Here is a 22,367-nt window from a genome sequence, read left to right on the forward strand (position 1 = left end):
GGAGAGGTAGACATGGTGATTGTAGAGGCAGAGAGGATACTTTGTTATTCACGGGGACACAGAGTACTGGAGCAGGGAATATTCCCAGCAATTTCTATTGGAGGAAAGACCTGAAACCCCTCTCTCCACAGATGCTGCCAAAGCTGCTGAGTATTTCCAGCATTTTCTGTTTTTATTATAAGATCAGGGAGGTTATACTGGAACAGTCCAAAACACTAGTTAAACCACAGCTGCATTATTGAGTACAGTTCTGGTCACCACATTACAGGAAGGATGTATTCATACAGCGAGGATGCAGATTGACGAGGATGTTGACACAAATGGAGAATTTTAACAATGAGGAAAGATTGGAGGGGCCGAGGTGGTTTTCTGTGGAACAGAGAACACTGAGGAGAGATTAACTGAGGTGTTTAACATTATGAGGGGCCTGGATTGAATGGATAAGAAGGATCTATTTCATGAATAGATCAATAACCAAGGGGTTTAGATTTAAAATAATTAGCAGAGGATTGGGAGTGGAAGGGGGTTAATGGATCTCTATGTCTATTCGGAACCCTGGATATGTGTTATTCCTTCTCAGTTCCCAAATAACAGATGTCAAGTCTGTGCTTGTTGGCAAAGTCCAGTTGAACTTTATTTGTCAGCTGTGCCACTGGGAAACTTGTTTTTAATACAAAATTTAGAAAGAATTAACAACTAGCCCTGCAGCAAGCTAGTCAGATTAATTGTCTTTCGCGAATACAGAAGTTGAGTTTTCTTTCAAATCATAATACACCAGATAAAGTAACTGGGTAATTTTGATTAGCAAAGCGAGCAGCAAAGGTTTCAGAAATATAGATGGAGTGAGCAAGAAGAGAAACAGAACAGAGCAACAGAAGCACTTTTCCATTCCGGTAAGTGATTCTTAAGAGAATTGTTATCTCAAAGTCTGGCCTTCTTTTTACTGCTGATTGGCTTTAACTATTTCGAATTTTCTCAATTCAGCCAAAGTGTCTGTCCATCAATTTAAGAGATATGGGTTTTTGAATATGTTGGTGTAATTTTCCCATTCAATCACTTGCCAATTTTCCAAATTATCGACACCTGCATCTCAACATTACTTAGAAAAAACACAGCCTTCAGGGCATTATGACCTTTGACTGTCTATTACCATGGAAACGAGACTGCCTGTGCTGGAAAAGCAGCAGCATACAATGGGGTCTTTTAGCTATTTGGCGTCACTGACCTTGTTTGGCTCAACAATTTGCAAATGTTAAAATCTAGGTTGAATGAAAGAAAACTAAAGTGGATTTTCTGGATGAACCCTTAATGGGTTTCCAGCTTTGTTGCACTCAAATTATGCTTAATGTGTTCTCATTTAAACCTTTTACCTTTATCATCTATAGCTAACTAGACAAGCCAATTTCTATCAGTCCTCCCTTTTGATTCTTCTAAAGATTAATAAGATGAATCAAAATAATGAATAGAAATTAAGGAAGAAATGTGACAAGATAGAAGTAAGCGCGGGGAGGAACGCATTCACATTGTCTGTAATCGTTCACTTGTTTGTGAACAGCCTTCAACACTGGAACGGGCAAAGCTTTGCAAGCGATACAAGCATTTTGGAAGCATTTTATTCAAAAAAATAATTATACAGTACCATAACGATTCAGTAATAATGGAAATTGATTATATGAATGGAGTAATATTTGGGTAATAATGCAGTAATAAAAGTTCAATAGTAGGAGCCTTGTTCAATGTCATGGGCTGGTAGTGCAGTTGGACCACTATGAACCACTTTGATTGTTGGGGCATTATAGGTAGCCATACATTGGCTAATGCATCTGATCGGCAAGATCACTACGTAAATGACAAGCACAAATATGAAAAATCAGAGAAGTCCCTGAATGATAGAAATTCCTGTGCCACCCACCCATCCAGAGAACCATCCCCAAAGAGTGGTGTCAGAGGGTTGGTAAAGTTTCCTAACTTCTTCTTGCATATGTGCTGACAAGCTTTTGATTTCTTCTGAATAACTGGGATGTAGGTGCAACACTCTGCACCAATCAGGGCACAGGTTCCACCTTTTTCAGCTAGCAAATAGTCAAGTGCCATCCGATTCTGTAAAGCCACAGTTCGAATGGCGAGCATCTCGGCTGAAATGCTACTTCGGGCTCGGGCAGTGTCATTGGCTTTTTTCTCTAGGTCTACGGCCAATTTAATGTATTCTCCGGTCAATACGATGACGCCATAGGCAGGGATGAGAGCAGAAAAGAATTTTGCAGCCCCTGTGATCTTGCGTTTAGACCTAGTGATAATAGTGGTAGGTTGATATTTCTCAAACTGTAGGATGAGAGGTCCATGTTTTGAGTCTGCGTTTATAGCATCGGCTAGGGAAAGGGAAAGGAATGGCGGATGAAGGGGACAATGAATCCTGAATAGCACGCTCCTCTCTAGCTCATTGGGAGCCAAGGTTATGCAGTATTACCGCAGATGTAATAGGTGCCATTATAGGTAGAATATTGGGCAACCACTTGTGGGGACCAAAGTTCTGTACAATTTGTCCCATCGGTGTGATTAGGTAGCCCTTTAAAGTCGATGGGATTCCCTTCATGTCCATAGACCACTACCTTTCTTGTGTCATGAGTGCACGGTGTTCTGGCACTCGCATCCAAATAATATTCACATTTACTGTATCCCGCATTCCATGCTCTATGATTATAGCCGATTAACCATATGGTCCCAGTGTGGTTATGACCAGTTGGGAAGGTTACTTGGGGTGGTTTCTGTTTCTGATCATAGACATGTTGATACCATCGCTTGAAAGTGTTTAATGGGCGGCCTGTAGATCGCCATCTCTTAACCTCATCGTTTATCGTTTCTTTGGTTCTGGTGTCTCCACATTGGGGAAGGGTATAGTCGGGATTTTGGAAAATGTACCATTCTGCCATTTGGGATAAAGTAAAAGGAACAGGTTGTCGTGGGATACCGACTTGGGAATTGGTAGGGATAGAAGAACACACCCAGCATTTAGAGACGTTAAAGTCTCTGGCATAGGTACAGGACATGTAAAGGAACGTGTTCACATTGAACTCCTGGGTAAGGCCTGCTGGACCAAACATGGAACTGAAAATCAATATTATGGCAAATATTTTGACAGATTCTGATTTTGGTACGCGCACTTCACATGTGACGCGTGAATGCATGATTTCTTTCCTTGGAGTTTCACGGCTGACTGGGTTGTGAGTAATATCTGGTAGCGGCCTTCCCACTTGGCTCCTAAAGGTTCGCACTGAATCTTTTTTTACGTAAACGGAATCGCCGGGCACCGAGTCGTGGCCCCCCTCAGGAGGAACGCCCCACGCCGCCGACACCTGACAGCATTTGTTAAGTTTTGACAATAACTAAGTAAAACATCACTAATCAGATGACAGTCTGCCTTTCTTAAGTCAATAGTTCCTGGCAGTGACATGAGTCTGCCAGTGATGACCTCAAAAGGGCTTAGGCCTGTGGTTCTGTTTGGGGTTGCTCTGATACTGCACAAACCTAGTGGCAAGGCTTGAATCCAATTCCTGCCTTCTTGGTTGTATTTGGACAATCGTTCTTTTGAAGTCCGGTTCATGCGTTCCACTTGTCCTGATGTTTCTGGATGATAAGGGCAGTGTAGATTCCAATCGATGTTCAGTAACCTGCACACCATCTGGCAAACAGCACCTGTAAAGTGGGTTCCATTGTCTGAGTCAATGCTAGCTGGTACTCCCCATCTGGGAATATAGCCTTTGCATAGGACTTTGGATGTATGGGTGGCTGTAGCCCTCCTGGCTGGAGCAGCCTCTACCCATCTAGAGAACTTATCCACAAGGAAGTCAGTGTATCTTTGACATGTAGGAAGGGCGATGCAATTGACCTGTATGTTCTGGAATGGTCCTGCAGGGGCAGGAGCTTTTAGCTGAGGCATTGATGTTATAGGTCCAAAGTTGTTCTTTTGACATGTTACACAGTGGTTTGAGATCAATTGTGCATGTTTTTTGAATCCTTTGCCACACCAACTTTTCTGGAATCGAGCCATCATCTGTCCTGGGGCTAAACGTCCCCATGAATGGATCTGTTGGGCCAGAAATGGCATCAGTGCCTGTGGTGCAACTGTGTATCAGTCTGAACTTGTCTCCATGTATCATCATCATACAACTGGATACCTGAGTCTAACCATGACCATTTCTCTTCTTGTGTAGAGTCATGTTGCATTTCACGTAGACCTTGTAATAAATTGGTCACTCCCAATTTGTAGATGTGTCTTGGTTCTGCTGAAGAATCCCAATGGGAGGCAGCTTCCTTTGCTACTCGGTCTGCAAGGGTGTTTCCTTGGCTTCTGTAGTGTTGTCTTGAATACGGACCTTACACTTTAGAATGGATACTTCTTTTGGCAAAGCTATGGCTTCTGGGAGGTCATCATTTCAGTGGTGGGAGTCCACAACTCGCTGTCTGATAGGGTCCTAGAAGCAGAAATCCTGATCTCTTAAAATAAATGTCTTGGATATCCAATTGAAGGACTGGGACATACAGGGCAATCGACTGAGATCTGCAAAATGGTGTTAAGCTGAAAGCTCCACTTCAGCCAGCACTCACACAATGGGCCAAATGGCCTCTATCTGGACCAGAACTTTCAGGTTTTTACTCTGATAGTTGGAGTTTGTTTCTGATGATAATAGCCTCGAAAGGACTGGAGTTTAACATTCTCGATATTGGTGAAATAAATCAGCTGTTTTAAACACGTTGTAGATTTTTGTCTTTCCTGCCTGAGTGTTTAACATCACCTGGCTGGAGCTCAGGAAGCACAATCTCACCTCATAGAATCAGAGAATTTACAGTGCAGGAGGCCATTCGGCCCATTGAGTCTGTGTCAGCCCTTGGAAAGAGCATCCAACTTAAGCCCACACCACCACCCTATCACTGTAACCCCATCTAACCTTTTGGACACAAAGGGCAATTTAGAATAGTCAATCCACCTAACCTGCACATCTTTGGAGTGTGGGAGGAAAGCGGAGCACCCGGAGGAAACCCTCGCAGACACGGGGAGAACGTGCAGACTCCGCACAGACAGTGACCCAAGCCGGGAACCGAACCCGGGTCCTTGGTGCTGTGAATCAACAGTGCTACCCACTGTGCTACTGTGCCACCCTTGCATCCAAGCTCCCGGATTGTCTGTCTTCTCTCTGAGTAAGATTCTGTTTGTCTCTTGTATTTCACTGTGACAGGGCAGAGACCTGATTGAAGGATTCAAACATGGGAGTTCTGGGAAAAATGGGCAAGGATTTGGGAGGTGGCAACATGTTTAAAGAGTTTGGAGAGGAGAGGGAGGTTGAAGATGGGGCAGTAATTTGTAAGGATGGCAGGGTCAAGGGTTTGTTTTATTGAGGGGGTGATGATGGCAGATTTGAAGGACAGAGGGACAGTACCTGAAGAGAGAGAAATGTTGACAATATCCAGGGACACAGGGTAGTTGGCTGATGGTCGATGGAGCAGGAGCTGGGTCACATGGACAAGATGAACTCTGAGAGGGCATGAGAGGAGATGGGAGAGAAACAAGATAAAGATGTGGGCTCAGTGCATGGGAAAGGATGACATTTAGAGACAGTTTGGTCCGGTGGGCTCGTGGAAGGGAGGGAAGCAGCAGAGGCGGCTGATCGGATTTACTCAATCTCAGTCACAAAGAAACTCCACAAGCTCCTCACACTTCTTGTTGGAGGTGGGGATGGACGAGACAGGAGAGCGAGAGTACTTCAAAAGGAACTAACTTGCGTCAGATATTACAAATTTTCAGCACTCTGCGTATTTAACACAAATCTAATTTATTTGACTTTTAGCCAGAATATTAGCCCTTGTAAATGGGCTGGAGTTTGTTATCAGCAGAAAGAGACCCAAATGAAACCGGAATGTGAGGAACAGCAAAATCCAATCACTGGTTATTTGTGGCATCGCTGGTGCTGCTGCAGGTTGGATAACTGAGTGAATTCCTTCCCACACTCAGAGCAGGTGAATGGTCTCTCCCCAGTGTGAATTCGCTGGTGTGTCTGCAAGTTGAATAATCGAGTGAATCCCTTCCCACAATTGGCGCAGATGAACGGTCTCTCTCCAGTGTGAACTCGCTGGTGCTTTTGCAGAGTGGATGAGTTTGTGAATCCCTTCCCACACTTGGAGCAGGCAAATGGCCTCTCCCCAGTGTGAATTCGCTGATGTGCAGTGAGGTGCGATGATCGTCTGAACCCAGTCCCGCACTGAGAGCACCTGAACGGTCTCTCGTTGGTGTGAACACGTTGATGGCACTTCAGATCCCAAGAACTTTTATAGCACTTCCCGCAGTCTGCACATTGGAACGGTCTCTCTCCAGTGTGAAATCGCTGGTGAATCCGCAGGTGGGATGGCTGAGTGAATCCCTTCCCACACTCGGGGCAGGTGAATGGTCTCTCCCCAGTGTGAATTAGCTGGTGTGTGGACAGAGTAGATGACTGAGTGAATCCCTTCCCACACTTGGCGCAGGTGAATAGTCTCTCCCCAGTGTGAATTCGCTGATGTAAAGTGAGCTGAGATGATCGTCTGAACCCAGTCCCGCAGTGAGAGCACCTGAACGGTTTCTCATCAGTGTGAACACGTTGATGGCTCATCAGATCCCAAGAACTTTTAAAGCACTTCCCGCAGTCTGGACATTGGAACGGTCTCTCATCAGTGTGAACTAGCTGGTGTCTCAGCAGGAGGGATGACTGAGTGAATCCTTTCCCACACTCTGAGCAGGTGAATGGTCTCTCCCCAGTGTGAATTCGCTGGTGCTTCTGCAGAGCGGATGCCTGAGTGAATACCTTCCCACACTTGGCGCAGGTGAATAGTCTCTCCCCAGTGTGAATTCGCTGATGTAAAGTGAGCTGAGATGATCGTCTGAACCCAGTCCCGCAGTGAGAGCACCTGAACGGTTTCTCATCAGTGTGAACACGTTGATGGCTCATCAGATCCCAAGAACTTTTAAAGCACTTCCCGCAGTCTGGACATTGGAACGGTCTCTCATCAGTGTGAACTAGCTGGTGTCTCAGCAGGAGGGATGACTGAGTGAATCCTTTCCCACACTCTGAGCAGGTGAATGGTCTCTCCCCAGTGTGAATTCGCTGGTGCTTCTGCAGAGCGGATGCCTGAGTGAATACCTTCCCACACTTGGCGCAGGCAAATGGCCTCTCCCCACAGTGAATTCGCTGGTGCTTCTGCAGGTTGAATGACTGAGTGAATACCTTGCCACACTTGGCACAGACAAATGGCTTCTCCCCAGTGTGAATTCGGTGATGTGCAGTGAGGTGAGATGAGTTTCTGAACCCAGTCCCGCAGTAAGAGCACCTGAACAGTCTCTCGTCAGTGTGAACTTGCTGGTGTGCCTGCAGGCCGGATGACCGAGTGAATCCCTTCCCACACGTGGTGCAGGTGAATGGTCTCTCCCCAGTGTGGCTGCGTTGATGAGTTTCCAGCTGGGATGGGGAAGTGAATCCTTTCCCACAGTCCCCACATTTCCACGGTTTCTCCTCAGTGCGACTGCATTTGTGGCTTGTGAGGCCTGATGACTGACTGAATCCTCGTCCACACACACAAATCATGTACGGTTTCTCCCCACTCTGAACGATGCTTTTTCCTTCCATGTTCAAAATCCACTGATATTCAGGATCTGATAAATTGAGGACTCTGTCAGATCCCGATGTGATGCTTGGTTTGATTTTTCGGACTTGGAATCCTCCACTTCGAACACCCTGTGAAACTGATTTAAAAACAGAAAATAGGGAGTGAGAGAGAACCCACAAAAACACACAGGCAGGTTGTGAAATTGAGCTGAATGAATCTGGTGATTTGTGGGGCCGGCACTGGGAAAAAGTGACCATGAAAACTGCTGGATTGTCATAAAAACCCAACTGGCCTCTTTGGGAGGAGAAAGAGGTGAAGAGGGATTTTGTATATCTACAAGACATGTTAAGGGAATAGTTGGCAAAAAAAATTCAATCTTGAGCTTCATAAGCAGAAATATTGATACCAAAACTATGCTTCTGGTGGCACAGTGATTAGCACTGCTGCCTCACAGTGCCAGGGAGCCGGGTTCAATTCCGGCCTTGGTGACTGTCTGTGTGGAGTTTGCACTTTCTCCCCGTGTCTGCGTGGGTTTCCACCTGGTGCTCAGGTTTTCTCCAACAGTCCAAAGAAGGGAAAGTTAGGTGGATTGGCCTTGATAAATTGCCCCTTAGTGTCCAGGGATGGGCAGGTTCAGTGGGGCTACAGGGACAGGGTAGGGGTGTGGGCCTGGCAGGGTGCACTTTCAGAGAATCAGTGCAGACTTGATGGGCCGAATGGCCTCCTTCTGCACTGTAGGAATTCTATGGTTCTAATTCTATTCTATTAATCTTTATAAAGCTCTGGTCACCACTCTCCAGGAAGGATGTGAAGGTTCTTGGAGAAGGTGCAGAGGAGATTTACCAGAATGGTTCCCGCAAAGGAGGTTGAGGGGAGATTTGATTCAGGGACACAAGATTATGCCAAGTTTCGATCAGGTGGACAAAGAAACTTTGTTTCCATTCACTGATCGTACAAGCAGTCGGGACACAGATTTAAAGTTTTGGGTAAAACCTGGATTGAACTATATAAGATGCTGAGGGGTCTTGACAGGGTGGATGTGGAGAGAATGTTTCCTCTTATGGGAGAATCTGGAACAAGGGGGTCACTTGCAAAGTGAGGGGTCACCCATTTCAGATGGGGATAAGGATTTGTTTATTTCTTGAGGGTTGCAAGACAGGGGTGGCATAGTAGTTAGCACTGCTGCCTCACAGCACCAGGGACCAGAGTTCAATTCCCACCCTGTGTGGAGTTTGCACTTTCTCCCCGTGTCTGTGTGGGTTTCCTCGGGGTGCTCCAGTTTCCTCCCACAGTTCAAAGATATGCAGGTTAAGTTGAATCGGTTAGGATTGTATTCCATAAGACCATAAGACATAGGAGCGGAAGTAAGGCCATTCGGCCCATCGAGTCCACTCCGCCATTCAATCATGGCTGATTTCAACTCCATTTACCCGCTCTATCTCCATAGCCCTTAATTCCTCAAGAAATCAAGAATTTATCAACTTCTGTCTTAAAGACACTCAACGTCCCGGCCTCCACCGCCCTCTGTGGCAATGAATTCCACAGACCCACCACTCTCTGGCTGAAGAAATGTCTCCTCATCTCTGTTCTAAAGTGACTCCCTTTTATTCGTAGGCTGTGCCCCCGGGTCCTAGTCTCCCCTGCTAATGGAAACAACTTCCCTACATCCACCCTATCTAAGCCATTCATTATCTTGTAAGTTTCTATTAGATCTACCCTCAACCTCCTTAACTCCAATGAATATAATCCCAGGATCCTCAGACGTTCATCGTATGTTAGTCCTACCATTCCTGGGATCATCCGTGTGAATCTCCGCTGGACCCGCTCCAGTGCCAGTATATCCTTCCTGAGGTGTGGGGCCCAAAATTGCTCACAGTATTCTAAATGGGGCCTAACTAATGCTTTATAAAGCTTCAGAAGTACATCCCTGCTTTTATATTCCAAGCCTCTTGAGATGAATGTCAACATTGCATTTGCTTTCTTAATTACGGACTCAACCTGCAAGTTTACCTTTAGAGAATCCTGGACTAGGACTCCCAAGTCCCTTTGCACTTCAGCATTATGAATTTTGTCACCGTTTAGAAAATAGTCCACGCCTCTATTCTTTTTTCCAAAGTGCAAGACCTCGCACTTGCCCACATTGAATTTCATCAGCCATTTCTTGGACCACTCTCCTAAACTGTCTAAATCTTTCTGAAGCCTCCCCACCTCCTCCATACTACCTGCCCCTCCGCCTATCTCCGGCAAACTTAGCCAGAATGCCCTCAGTCCCGTTATCTAGATCGTTAATATATAAAGAGAACAGCTGTGGCCCCAACACTGAACCCTGCGGGACACCACTCGTCACCGGTTCCCATTCTGAAAAAGAACCTTTTATCCCAACTCTCTGCCTTCTGCCTGACAGCCAATCGTCAATCCATGTTAGTACCTTGCCTCGAATACCATGGGCCCTTATTTTACTCAGCAGTCTCCCGTGAGGCACCTTATCAAAGGCCTTTTGGAAGTCAAGATAGATAACATCCATTGGCTCTCCTTGGTCTAACCTATTTGTTATCTCTTCAAAGAACTCTAACAGGTTTGTCAGGCACGACCTCCCCTTACTAAATCCATGCTGACTTGTCCTAATCTGACCCTGCACTTCCAAGAATTTAGAAATCTCATCCTTAACAATGGATTCTAGAATCTTGCCAACAACCGAGGTTAGGCTAATTGGCCTATAATTTTCCATCTTTTTCCTTGTTCCCTTCTTGAACAGGGGGGTTACAACAGCGATTTTCCAATCCTCTGGTACTTTCCCGGACTCCAGTGACTTTTGAAAGATCATAACTAACGCCTCCACTATTTCTTCAGCTATCTCCTTTAGAACTCTAGGATGTAGTCCATCTGGGCCCGGAGATTTATCAATTTTTAGACCTCTTAGTTTCTCTAGCACTTTCTCCTTTGTGATGGCTACCATATTCAACTCTGCCCCCTGACTCTCCGGAATTGGTGGGATATTACTCATGTCTTCTACTGTGAAGACTGACGCAAAGTACTTATTTAGTTCCTCAGCTATTTGCTTGTCTCCCATCACAAAATTACCAGCGTCATTTTGGAGCGGCCCAATGTCAACTTTTGCCTCCCGTTTGTTTTTAATGTATTTAAAGAAACTTTTACTATCATTCCTAATGTTACTGGCTAGCCTACCTTCATATTTGATCCTCTCTTTCCTTATTTCTCTCTTTGTTATCCTCTGTTTGTTTTTGTAGCCTTCCCAATCTTCTGACTTCCCACTACTCTTTGCCACATTATAGGCTTTCTCTTTTGCTTTGATGCATTCCCTAACTTCCTTTGTCAGCCATGGCTGCCTAATCACCCCTCTGATAACCTTTCTTTTCTTTGGGATGAACCTCTGCACTGTGTCCTCAATTACTCCCAGAAACTCCTGCCATTGCTGTTCTACTGTCTTTCCCACTAGGCTCTGCTCCCAGTCGATTTTCGTCAGTTCCTCCCTCATGCCCCTGTAGTTACCTTTATTTAACTGTAACACCTTTACATCTGATTCTACCATCTTTCTTTCAAATTGGAGATTGAATTCTACCATATTATGATCACTCCCTCCTAAGTGCTCCCTTACTTTAAGATCTTTAATCAAGTCTGGCTCATTACATAACACTCAGTCCAGAATGGCCTGTTCCCTCGTGGGCTCCATCACAAGCTGTTCCAAAAAGCCCTCCTGTAAACATTCAATGAATTCCCTTTCCTTGGGTCCACTGGCAGCATTATTTACCCAGTCCACCTGCATATTGAAGTCCCCCATGATCACTGTGACCTTGCCTTTCTGACATGCACTTTCTATTTCGTGGTGCATTTTGTGCCCCTGGTCGTGACCACTGTTAGGAGGCCTGTACATAACTCCCATTATGTTTTTTTGCCTTTGTGGTTCCTCAACTCTACCCACACAGACGCCACATCATCTGACCCTATGTCATTTAGTGCTATTGATTTAATTTCATTCCTAATTAACATGGCAACCCCGCCCCCTCTGCCCACCTCCCTGTCTTTTCGATAGGTTGTGAATCCCTGGATGTTTAAATGCCAGTCCTGAACCCCCTGCAACCGTGTCTCTGTGATGCCTACCACATCATACCTGCCAGTCACAATCTGGGCCACAAGCTCATCTACCTTGTTCCGTACACTGCACGCATTTAAATATAGCACCTTTAATTCTCTATTGACCGTCCCTTTTTGTTTTCTTAGTGTGGTGGACCTTGGTTTACTGAGCCTTTCATAGAACATAGAACATAGAACAATACAGCGCAGTACAGGCCCTTCGGCCCACGATGTTGCACCGAAACAAAAGCCATCTAACCTACACTATGCCATTATCATCCACATGTTTATCCAATAAACGTTTAAATGCCCTCAATGTTGGCGAGTTCACTACTGTAGCAGGTAGGGCATTCCACGGCCTCACTACTCTTTGCGTAAAGAACCTACCTCTGACCTCTGTCCTATATCTATTACCCCTCAGTTTAAAGTTATGTCCCCTCGTGCCAGCCATATCCATCCGCGGGAGAAGGCTCTCACTGTCCACCCTATCCAACCCCCTTTCCATACACTGTGTCATATTTTGTGGGATGGGGACTATCGTAACCTCTCCTGAGTTTTGTCTTTTCGTGCTTTTTTGTATTCCTAAGCAGCTACGCTTCCCACTGATTACTTCACCTCTTGGTTCCCTGACTTTCCCTTCCCCCCCCAATCTTTAGTTTAAAGTCCTATTGACCACCCTATTTATTCTTTTCGCCAGAACACTGGTCCCAGCTCGGTTCAGGTGGAGACCATCCCAACGGTATAGGTCCCCCCTGTCCCAAAACTGATGCCAGTGTCCCATGAAAAGGAACCCCTCTTTCCCACACCACTCTTTCAGCCACGTGTTAACTTCCCTTATTCTTGCCTCCCTATGCCAATTTGCACGTGGCTCGGGCAGTAATCCGGAGATTATGACCCTTGAGGACCTGTTTTTTTATTTGAATCCTAGCTCTTTATAATCTCTAAACAGGTCCTCTTTCCTAGACTTGCCTATGTTGTTGGTACCGACATGGACCACAACAACTGGATCCTCCCCCTCCCTCTCCCGTATCCTATCAAGCCGGTCAGAGATGTCCCGCACCCTAGCACCGGGCAGGCAAAATACCATGCAGGACTCTTTATCCGGCTCACAAAGGATACTATCTATTCCCCTGATAATAGAATCCCCTACTACTACAACTTGCCTATTTACTCCCTCCCCTTGAATGGCCTGCTGAACCATGGTGCCTTGGTCAGCTGACTCATCCTTCCTGCAGCCCTGTTCGCCATCCACAAAGGGAGCAAGTGCCTCATACCTGTTGGACAGAGTCAAGGGCTGAGTCTCCTGAGTTCCTGACTGCTGGTTCCTTTTACCTGCCTGACTTGCAGTCATACCCTGCTGTCCCTGGCCACTGGCAGGATTTAAACTACTTACTCTGACTGGTGTGACTGCCTCCTGAAACACAGTGTCCAGGTAAGTCTCCCCCTCCCGGATGTGCCTCAGTGTTTGAAGCTCAGACTCCAGCTCATCAACTCTGAGCCGGAGCTCTTCGAGCAGCCAACACTTACTGTAGATGTGGTCGCTGAAGCTCGCAATGGGATCTGCCAGCTCCCACATCAAGCAGCTCAAGCACATCACCTGACCAGCCATCACTAATTAATTAATTAGTTTAATTTAAGTTTTGAGTTTAGCTGTGTTTTTTTAAAAATTTGGGGCAGATTTGCTATCAACCACTCAGATCACAGCTTCCCTCTGACGTCACTTTTGGGGAAAAAACTGGAAAACAGGAAGTTTCCGTTAGGATTTTATACTCACAGAGACTGCTCCTCCTCCTCCGAATGGCTCCCGAAATTAGGCCCGAAGAAAGAGAGAGAACAAAACAGTAGGGAAAAAGCACCTTCTCCCACTCTTCACCGAATTACCTCACTGCACCAAATTCTCACTCGGTCTGTATCTCTCTCACTCAGGCTGTGTGTCCTTGACCTGCGCAATGTATTCCAGTATTCGCTGGAACATAGAACATACAGTGCAGAAGGAGGCAATTTGGCCCATCGCGTCTGCAGCGACCCACTTAAGCCCTCACTTCCCCCTCATCCCCGTAACCCAATAACCTCTCCCAACCTTTTTGGTTACTAAGGGCAATTTAGCATGGCCAATCCACCTAACCTGCGCATCTTTGGACTGTGGGAGGAAACCGGAGCACTCGGAGGAAACCCACGCAGACACGGGGAAAATGTGCAGACTCCGCACAGACAGCGGGGAATCGAACCTGGGACCCTGGCGCTGTGAAGCCACAGTGCGACCGTGCTGCCCCAAGTTCAAAAGAATGAGGGCGGATCTCATAGAAACCTAGAAACAGTGGGTGGCGCAGTGGTTAGCACTGCTGCCTCATGTCGCCAAGGACCCGAGTTCGATTCCGGCCCCGGGTCACTGTGTGTGTGGAGTTTGCATATTCTCTCTGTGTTTGTGTGGGTCTCACCCCCACAAATCCAAAGATGTGCAGGGTAGGTAGATTGGCCACTCTAAAATTGCCCCTGAATTGCAAAAAAAGAATTGGGCACTCTAAATTTATGTTAAAAAAAAAACAGGGCGAGACAGAGTAGATTCAGGACGGATGTTCCTGATTGTGGGTGTGTCCAGAAATAGGGGTCACAGTCTGAGGATACGGGGTCGACCATTTAGGACAGAGATGAGGAGAAATTTCTTCACCCACAGAGTGGTGAGCCTGTGGAATGTTTTCAAGAAGTAGTTCGATACAGCACTTAGGGCGAAGGGGATCAAAGGATATGGGGGAAAGCGGGATTAGGCTATTGAGCCGAATCAGCTCTGATCATGATGAATGGTGGAGCAGGCTCGAAGGGCCAAATGGTCTCCTCCTGCTCCTATTTTCTACGTTGCTCCATATCTATGCATGTAAATGGTCCAGTAGGTATGAGGAAGAATGTTTTTACCCAGCCAGTGTCAATGCTGAAACTTGCTGCCTCTGATGGAGTTTGGAAATAGCCACAATAAATGATGTTTTGAAAAATTGGATCGAAACCCGAGAGAAATAAAGCTGTGAGGATACAGAGACAGAGCAGGAGAATGACTCTGACTGGATTGCTCCAGATAATAATAATCCTTATTAGTGTCACAAGTAGGCTTACATTAACACTGCAATGAAGTTACTGTGAAAATTCCCTAGTCTCCATACTCAGGCTCCTATTCGGGTACAATTTAGTTCGGCAATTTATGACCTTCCAGACACATTCATTTCAGTAATTTCAGATTATAATCATCACTCCGATATTTTTAGACAGTTGGTGCTGGTAACGGTTCTGCTGTTGCCATTTATACCTCACCTGGACCTGTCTTTTATTTCTTCTCGTGTCCTATTAGTTTATTTACTTCTCTCATTGTCACCCAGTTTTGTCTTGCACCATTATCCCCCTTGTCATTTAATCACTTCAGCCTCACATCCTCCCAAACTGCCCCCTCTGAAATGGCCCAGCAAGCCACTCAGTTCAAGGGCAATTAGGGATGGGCAGCAAATGCCGGCTCAGCCAGCGACACCCACATCCCAAGGACAAATAAAGGAAAGTCGGCAGTTAGAAAGGCAAATGCAATGTTCGCATTCATTTCAAGAGAGCTACAATACAAGATGAATGGGGATGGGAAACATATCAGCCATGATCGAATGGCAGAGCAAACTCGAAAACTCAATGGGCTGAATGGCCTAATTCTGCTTCTCTATCATTTTTTTAATGAGGGGATCTCATAGAAACATTTGTAAAAAGATTGTTGTAATCCATCCCAGACCTGGATACAGATCAATTGATTCTTGGAGGAGACTTCAATTGTGTTCTGGATCCTAAATGGACTGGTCCAAGCTGATTCAACCACAACAAAAACATGAAAAAGGAATGAAACCAGACGGACCACCCGGCATCGACCCAGGCACCAGAAATTACAACGGCAAACCCAGCAAAAGATTTTTTTAAACTATTCCCATCAGTAGATTGTAAAAGGATTACAGGACACAGATTTAAGATTGTGAATAAGATCTACAGGGGAGATAGGAGGTAGTCATTTTATACAGTGAGTGATAATGATCTGGAACACCATCCTTCCACACAAAGGTCGATAATCTCCAGATCCAGATCGTCCCACTCATTGAAACATCGCCCGACAAAGATGACAAACGCGCATGCGCCCTGATGCACATCCAATAAAGATGGCGGCCGTTAACCCGAGCCGAACACGAGGAGCTGCAGCTCCGCTCGGTACAAATGGGGTCCCGGAAACTCTGTTCCAAGGATTGCAGCACCGAATGGTGCTGACAGAATTTGATGTGAGGATTGGTTGTGAGTTTCCTGTCTGCGAATCCCTTTCTCAGCCCCTGTGAAAGAAGTTTACAAAGCCATCACTGTCAGTCCAGAAATGAAATTCAGGAAAGATAAATATTTCTCCTGGTTTGAGTTTGCATTGTGTAAATCCTCCCCTACTAATCCCCTGTAAAAGACGTTTCCAAAATGAATCACTATCAGTCCAGGATAGAAATCCACAACATTCTCCCCTCCAGCTTCCTGGTCCAGGATGACCCCTCATGCCCCCGCTGCACACTGACCCTCTTATCATCAGCAGTCCCCTGATTTGAGGGTGACATCTACTCAGGGTTGTGAATTTCTTCCCTGGGTCTTCATGTGGCTGAACAGAGCCGCAGAGCTTTGGACACAGGGAAAGAATGTCTAATAAGACAGTGAAATCCGGAGAGCAGGATTGGCTTCCTTTTCTTTCCATCTCTGCCACCGCTTTGCATCATCAATAAGATACCGGGACTCAAAGACTAATCCAGTTTGATGGACAGGTTGTCTCCATTCTGAACAATGGGGAACAAGCTCCTCCTACTGATTGTAACATCGCCCCGACAAAGATGACAAACGCGCATGCGCGCTGATGCACATCCAACAAAGATGGCGGCCATTAACCCGAGCCGAACACGAGGAGCTGCAGCTCCGCTCGGTACAAATGGGGTCCCGGAAACTCTTTTCCGAGGATTGCAGCTCACAACAGCTTTTCACAACGTTTCCGCCCATCCCCGCGATCTCTCGCTCCCTCCATGTTGTTAAACGCCTCTTACCAATGTCAGAATTTATGAAGAGCGGAGAATTTGGCACTCATCCAGAACTCCATTCGCGGGAGCGATGTGAACGGAGAATTACGGCCGTTGTTTCCGTAAGGATATTGCTGGGGTAAAAGAAAATAAATTATTTGAATTGTATTTTTGTGTTTGTATTGAGATCTTTCCAACCTTCTTTCTCCAGTGTAATATAGTTAAGTTTTCTTTGCCGACTCCATTCCTCCCTCAGCCCCACAGCTGGAAACAGCCGCTCCAACACGCCCAGACCGCCGAGCAAAGTGACACTGCGCATGCTCGATACACCGAACAATGCGTCTGCGCACTGGGGTCCTGTGGAGTGCGCAGAGTGGGCACATTCACAGGCGCAGTGAATATTGGGTAATAGCCGCACCATTGACACCACAAGCAGTAAATACAAAATAACTTCGTTACCAATTGATAAAAATAATCAAACAAATTATTGTCAATAGGTAATCTATTTTCCATTTCTGAAGATGATTAAATGCTGCTCTCCTGTGGAACAATGCAGAACTTAAGGTTTTTTTTTCCCCCAATGGGTCCTTCCTCTCTCCTCCCCAAAAGATGCAAACTCTTGCTGGATTCAATCCCAGAATCAGTAATTCCTCTATCTTCTTCCCTCGTGCTCGTGATACTGAATGTTCAGTGTTTTCTAGAATGATCCAGCACAGCTGTCACTCGGCACACCATGTCTATACTGACCCTGTACAAGAGCTGCCACTTTTCCTGGTTAAATTCCATTTGCTACTGTTCTGCCCATATAACCAGCCCATCTGTATCATGCTGTAATTTAAGGCTTTTCTCCTCGCTAGTTACCACACCAACAATTTTCCATCTGCAAACTTATCCATCATACCGTCACATATTTCAAGACCTCGATTTGATATATAATTACGCTTGGTGACTGAGGATGCAACAGGATCTCCATCAGCACCTGGACCTGTGCTTCCTTCCTTCGAGACCTTTAATAGCTCTGGAGAAACAATGCTGAAAAAGCTGGTGTTCTGGTCAAGGCTAATATGTGGGTGCTTCCTTGCCTGTCTCTGAATTTACTCCACTCCTGTTCACTCCCCACTTATGTAATACGCATTGACCGTAATGACTGGAAAGAGTTTAGAACATAGAACAGTACAGCACAGTTCAGGCCCTTCGGCCCATGATGTTGTGCCGACCATTTATCCTAATCTCAGATCAACCTAACCTACACCCTTTCAATTTACTGCTGTCCATATGCCAAAACTCCCTAATGTTTCTGACTCCACGCCCTCTGCTGGCAGTGCATTCCACGCACCCACCACTTTCGGTGTAAAGAACCTACCTCTGACATCTCCCCTATACCTTCCTCCAATCACCTTAAAATTATGTCCCCTTGTGACAGCCATTTCCGCCCTGGGGAAAAGTCTCTGGCTATCCACTCTATCCATCCTTCCCATTACCTTGTACACCTCTATCAAGTCACCTCTCTTCCTCCTTTGCTCCAGTGAGAAAAGCCCTTGCTCACTCAACCTTTCTTCATAAGACATGCCCTCCAGTCCAGGCAGCATCTTGGTAAATCTCCTCTGTACCCTCTCCAAAGCATCTACATCCTTCCTATAATGAGGCGACCAGAACTGGACACAATATTCCAAGTGTGGTCTAAGTAGGCTTTTATCAAGCTGCAGCAAAACCTCGCGGCTCTTAAACTCAACCCCCCTGTTAATGAAAGCTAACACACCATACGCCTTCTTAACAATCCTATCAACCTGCGTGGCGACTTTGAAGGATCTCTGTATGTGGACCCCAAGATCTTTCTGTTCTTCCACACTTCCAAGAATCCTGCCTTTTAATCCTGTATTCAGCATTCAAATTCGACCTTCCAAAATGAATCACTTCACATTTATCTAGGTTGAACTCCATCTGCCACTTCACAGCCCAGCTCTGCATTCTGTCAATGTCCTGTTGTAACCTGCATCAGCCCTCAACACTATCTACAACTCCCCCAATCTTTGTGTCATCGGCAAACGTACTAATCCACCCTTCCACTTCCTCATCCAAGTCATTTTTAAAAACTACAAAGAGCAGAGGTCCAAGAACAGATCCCTGCAGGACACTGGTCACCGACCACCAGGTGGAATACTTTCCATCCACTACTACCCACTGTCTTCTATTGGCCAGCGAATTCTGTATCCAGACAGCCAAATTTCCCTGTATCCCATGCCCCCTAACTTTCTGAATGAGCCTACCATGGGGAAACTTAGCAAATGTCTTACTGAAATCCATATACACCATATCCACTGCCCGACCTTCATCAATGTGTCTCGTCACATCCTCAAAGAATTCAATGAGGCTTGTGAGGCATGACCTGCCCCTCACAAAGCCATGCTGACTATCTTTAATCAAACTATGGTTTTCTTTTTTTTTTAATTAAATATTTTATTGAAAATTTTTGGTCAACCAACACAGTACATTGTGCATCCTTTACACAATATTATAACAACACAAATAACAATGACCTATTTTATAAACAAAAAATGAATAAATAATAAATAACAAAAATGAAAACTAGCCCTAATTGGCAACTGCCTTATCACAAGTAACACTCTCCAAAAATATAATTTAACAGTCCAATATATAATTATCTGTAGCAACGACCTATACATACTATACAGTATATATTAACAACCCTGAGAGTCCTTTTGGTTCCTCCATCCCCCCCCCCCCCCCCCACCCCTCGATCCTGGGCTGCTGCTGCTGCCTTCTTTTTCCCATTCCGTCTATCTTTCTGCGAGGTATTCGACGAACGGTTGCCACCGCCTGGTGAACCCTTGAGCCGACCCCCTTAGGACGAACTTAATCCGCTCTAGCTTTATAAACCCCGCCATGTCATTTATCCAGGTCTCCACCCCCGGGGGCTTGGCTTCTTTCCACATTAGCAATATCCTGCGCCGGGCTACTAGGGACGCAAAGGCCAAAACATCGGCCTCTCTCGCCTCCTGCACCCCCGGCTCTTGTGCAACCCCAAATATAGCCAACCCCCAGCTTGGTTCGACCCGGACTCCTACTACTTTTGAAAGCACCTTTGTCACCCCCATCCAAAACCCCTGTAGTGCCGGGCATGACCAAAACATATGGGTATGATTCGCTGGGCTTCTCGAGCACCTCGCACACCTATCCTCCACCCCAAAAAATTTACTGAGCCGTGCTCCAGTCATATGTGCCCTGTGTAATACCTTAAACTGAATCAGGCTTAGCCTGGCACACGAGGACGACGAGTTTACCCTGCTTAGGGCATCTGCCCACAGCCCCTCCTCGATCTCCTCCCCCAGCTCTTCTTCCCATTTCCCTTTTAGTTCATCTACCATAGTCTCCCCTTCATCCCTCATTTCCCTATATATATCTGACACCTTACCATCCCCCACCCATGTCTTTGAGATCACTCTGTCCTGCACCTCTTGTGTCGGGAGCTGCGGGAATTCCCTCACCTGTTGCCTCGCAAAAGCCCTCAGTTGCATATACCTGAATGCATTCCCTTGGGGCAACCCATATTTCTCGGTCAGCGCTCCCAGACTCGCGAACTTCCCATCCACAAACAGATCTTTCAGTTGCGTTATTCCTGCTCTTTGCCACATTCCATATCCCCCATCCATTCCCCCCGGGGCAAACCTATGGTTGTTTCTTATCGGGGACCCCCCCAAGGCTCCAGTCTTTCCCCTATGCCGTTTCCACTCTCCCCAAATCTTCAGTGTAGCCACCACCACCGGGCTTGTGGTGTAGTTCCTCGGTGAGAACGGCAATGGGGCTGTCACCATAGCCTGTAGGCTAGTCCCCCTACAGGACGCCCTCTCGAATCTCTTCCACGCCGCTCCCTCCTCCTCTCCCATCCACTTACTCACCATTGAAATATTAGCGGCCCAATAATACTCACTTAGGCTCGGTAGTGCCAGCCCCCCCCTATCCCTGCTACGCTGTAAGAATCCCTTCCTCACTCTCGGGGTCTTCCCGGCCCACACAAAACCCATGATGCTCTTTTCAATCCTTTTAAAAAAAGCCTTCGTGATCACCACCGGGAGGCACTGAAACACAAAGAGGAATCTCGGGAGGACCACCATCTTAACCGCCTGCACCCTCCCTGCCATTGACAGGGATACCATATCCCATCTCTTGAAATCCTCCTCCATCTGTTCCACCAACCGCGTTAAATTTAACCTATGCAATGTGCCCCAATTCTTAGCTATCTGGATCCCCAGGTAACGAAAGTCCCTTGTTACCTTCCTCAACGGTAGGTCCTCTATTTCTCTACTCTGCTCCCGTGGATGCACCACAAACAACTCACTTTTCCCCATGTTCAATTTATACCCTGAAAAATCCCCAAACTCCCCAAGTATCCGCATTATTTCTGGCATCCCCTCCGCCGGGTCTGCCACGTATAGTAGCAAATCGTCCGCATACAAAGATACCCGGTGCTCTTCTCCTCCCCTAAGTACTCCCCTCCACTTCTTGGAACCCCTCAACGCTATCGCCAGGGGCTCAATCGCCAGTGCAAACAATAATGGGGACAGAGGGCATCCCTGCCTTGTCCCTCTATGGAGCCGAAAATATGCAGATCCCCGTCCATTCGTGACCACGCTCGCCACTGGGGCCCTATACAACAGTTGCACCCATCTAACATACCCCTCTCCAAAACCAAATCTCCTCAACACCTCCCACAAATAAGCCCACTCCACTCTATCAAATGCTTTCTCGGCATCCATCGCCACTACTATCTCCGTTTCTCCCTCTGGTGGGGCCATCATCATTACCCCTAACAACCTCCGTATATTCGTGTTCAGCTGTCTCCCCTTCACAAACCCAGTTTGGTCCTCGTGGACCACCCCCGGGACACATTCCTCTATTCTCATTGCCATTACCTTGGCCAGGATCTTGGCATCTACATTTAGGAGGGAAATAGGTCTATAGGACCCGCATTGTAGCGGGTCCTTTTCCTTCTTTAAGAGAAGCGATATCGTTGCTTCAGACATAGTCGGGGGCAGTTGTCCCCTTTCCTTTGCCTCATTAAAGGTCCTCGTCAGTACCGGGGCGAGCAAGTCCACATATTTTCTATAGAATTCGACTGGGAATCCATCCGGTCCCGGGGCCTTTCCCGCCTGCATGCTCCTAATTCCTTTCACCACTTCTTCTACCTCGATCTGTGCTCCCAGTCCCACCCTTTCCTGCTCTTCCACCTTGGGAAATTCCAGCCGATCCAAGAAGCCCATCATTCTCTCCCTCCCATCCGGGGGTTGAGCTTCATATAATTTTTTATAAAATGTCTTGAACACTCCATTCACTCTCTCCGCTCCCCGCTCCATCTCTCCTTCCTCATCCCTCACTCCCCCTATTTCCCTCGCTGCTCCCCTTTTCCTCAATTGGTGTGCCAGCAACCTGCTCGCCTTCTCCCCATATTCGTACTGTACACCCTGTGCCTTCCTCCATTGTGCCTCTGCAGTGCCTGTAGTCAGCAAGTCAAATTCTACATGTAGCCTTTGCCTTTCCCTGTACAGTCCCTCCTCCGGTGCTTCCACATATTGT

At 46.5% G+C, this 22,367-nt stretch overlaps 2 protein-coding genes across 3 annotated transcripts in view; both read right to left on the reverse strand.

Moving 5' to 3' along the window:
• LOC140418992 (uncharacterized) overlaps nucleotides 1–22,367 on the reverse strand; it is a 226,194-nt gene that overhangs the window by 145,135 nt on the left and 58,692 nt on the right. The window contains exon 1 of one of the 2 annotated variants that reach the window (XM_072502697.1): nucleotides 16,803–17,036. The exons of the other annotated variant lie outside the window; for it this stretch is intronic. The gene's annotated coding sequence lies outside the window, so the exon portion shown is untranslated. Of the gene's footprint in view, nucleotides 1–16,802; nucleotides 17,037–22,367 lie in introns of those variants that run through there. 2 annotated transcript variants of the gene reach the window in all.
• Nucleotides 610–17,024, reverse strand: LOC140418984 (uncharacterized). Its single transcript, XM_072502677.1, has 2 exons — nucleotides 16,974–17,024; nucleotides 610–7,768 (listed from the first exon to the last, which is right to left on the reverse strand). Exon 2 carries the CDS (start codon nucleotides 7,650–7,652, stop codon nucleotides 5,943–5,945), a length of 1,710 nt encoding a protein of 569 aa, XP_072358778.1. The 5' UTR covers nucleotides 7,653–7,768; nucleotides 16,974–17,024; the 3' UTR covers nucleotides 610–5,942.

The sequence above is a fragment of the Scyliorhinus torazame genome, chromosome 5 (genome assembly GCF_047496885.1).
Source record: "Scyliorhinus torazame isolate Kashiwa2021f chromosome 5, sScyTor2.1, whole genome shotgun sequence".
NCBI lineage: Eukaryota > Metazoa > Chordata > Chondrichthyes > Carcharhiniformes > Scyliorhinidae > Scyliorhinus > Scyliorhinus torazame.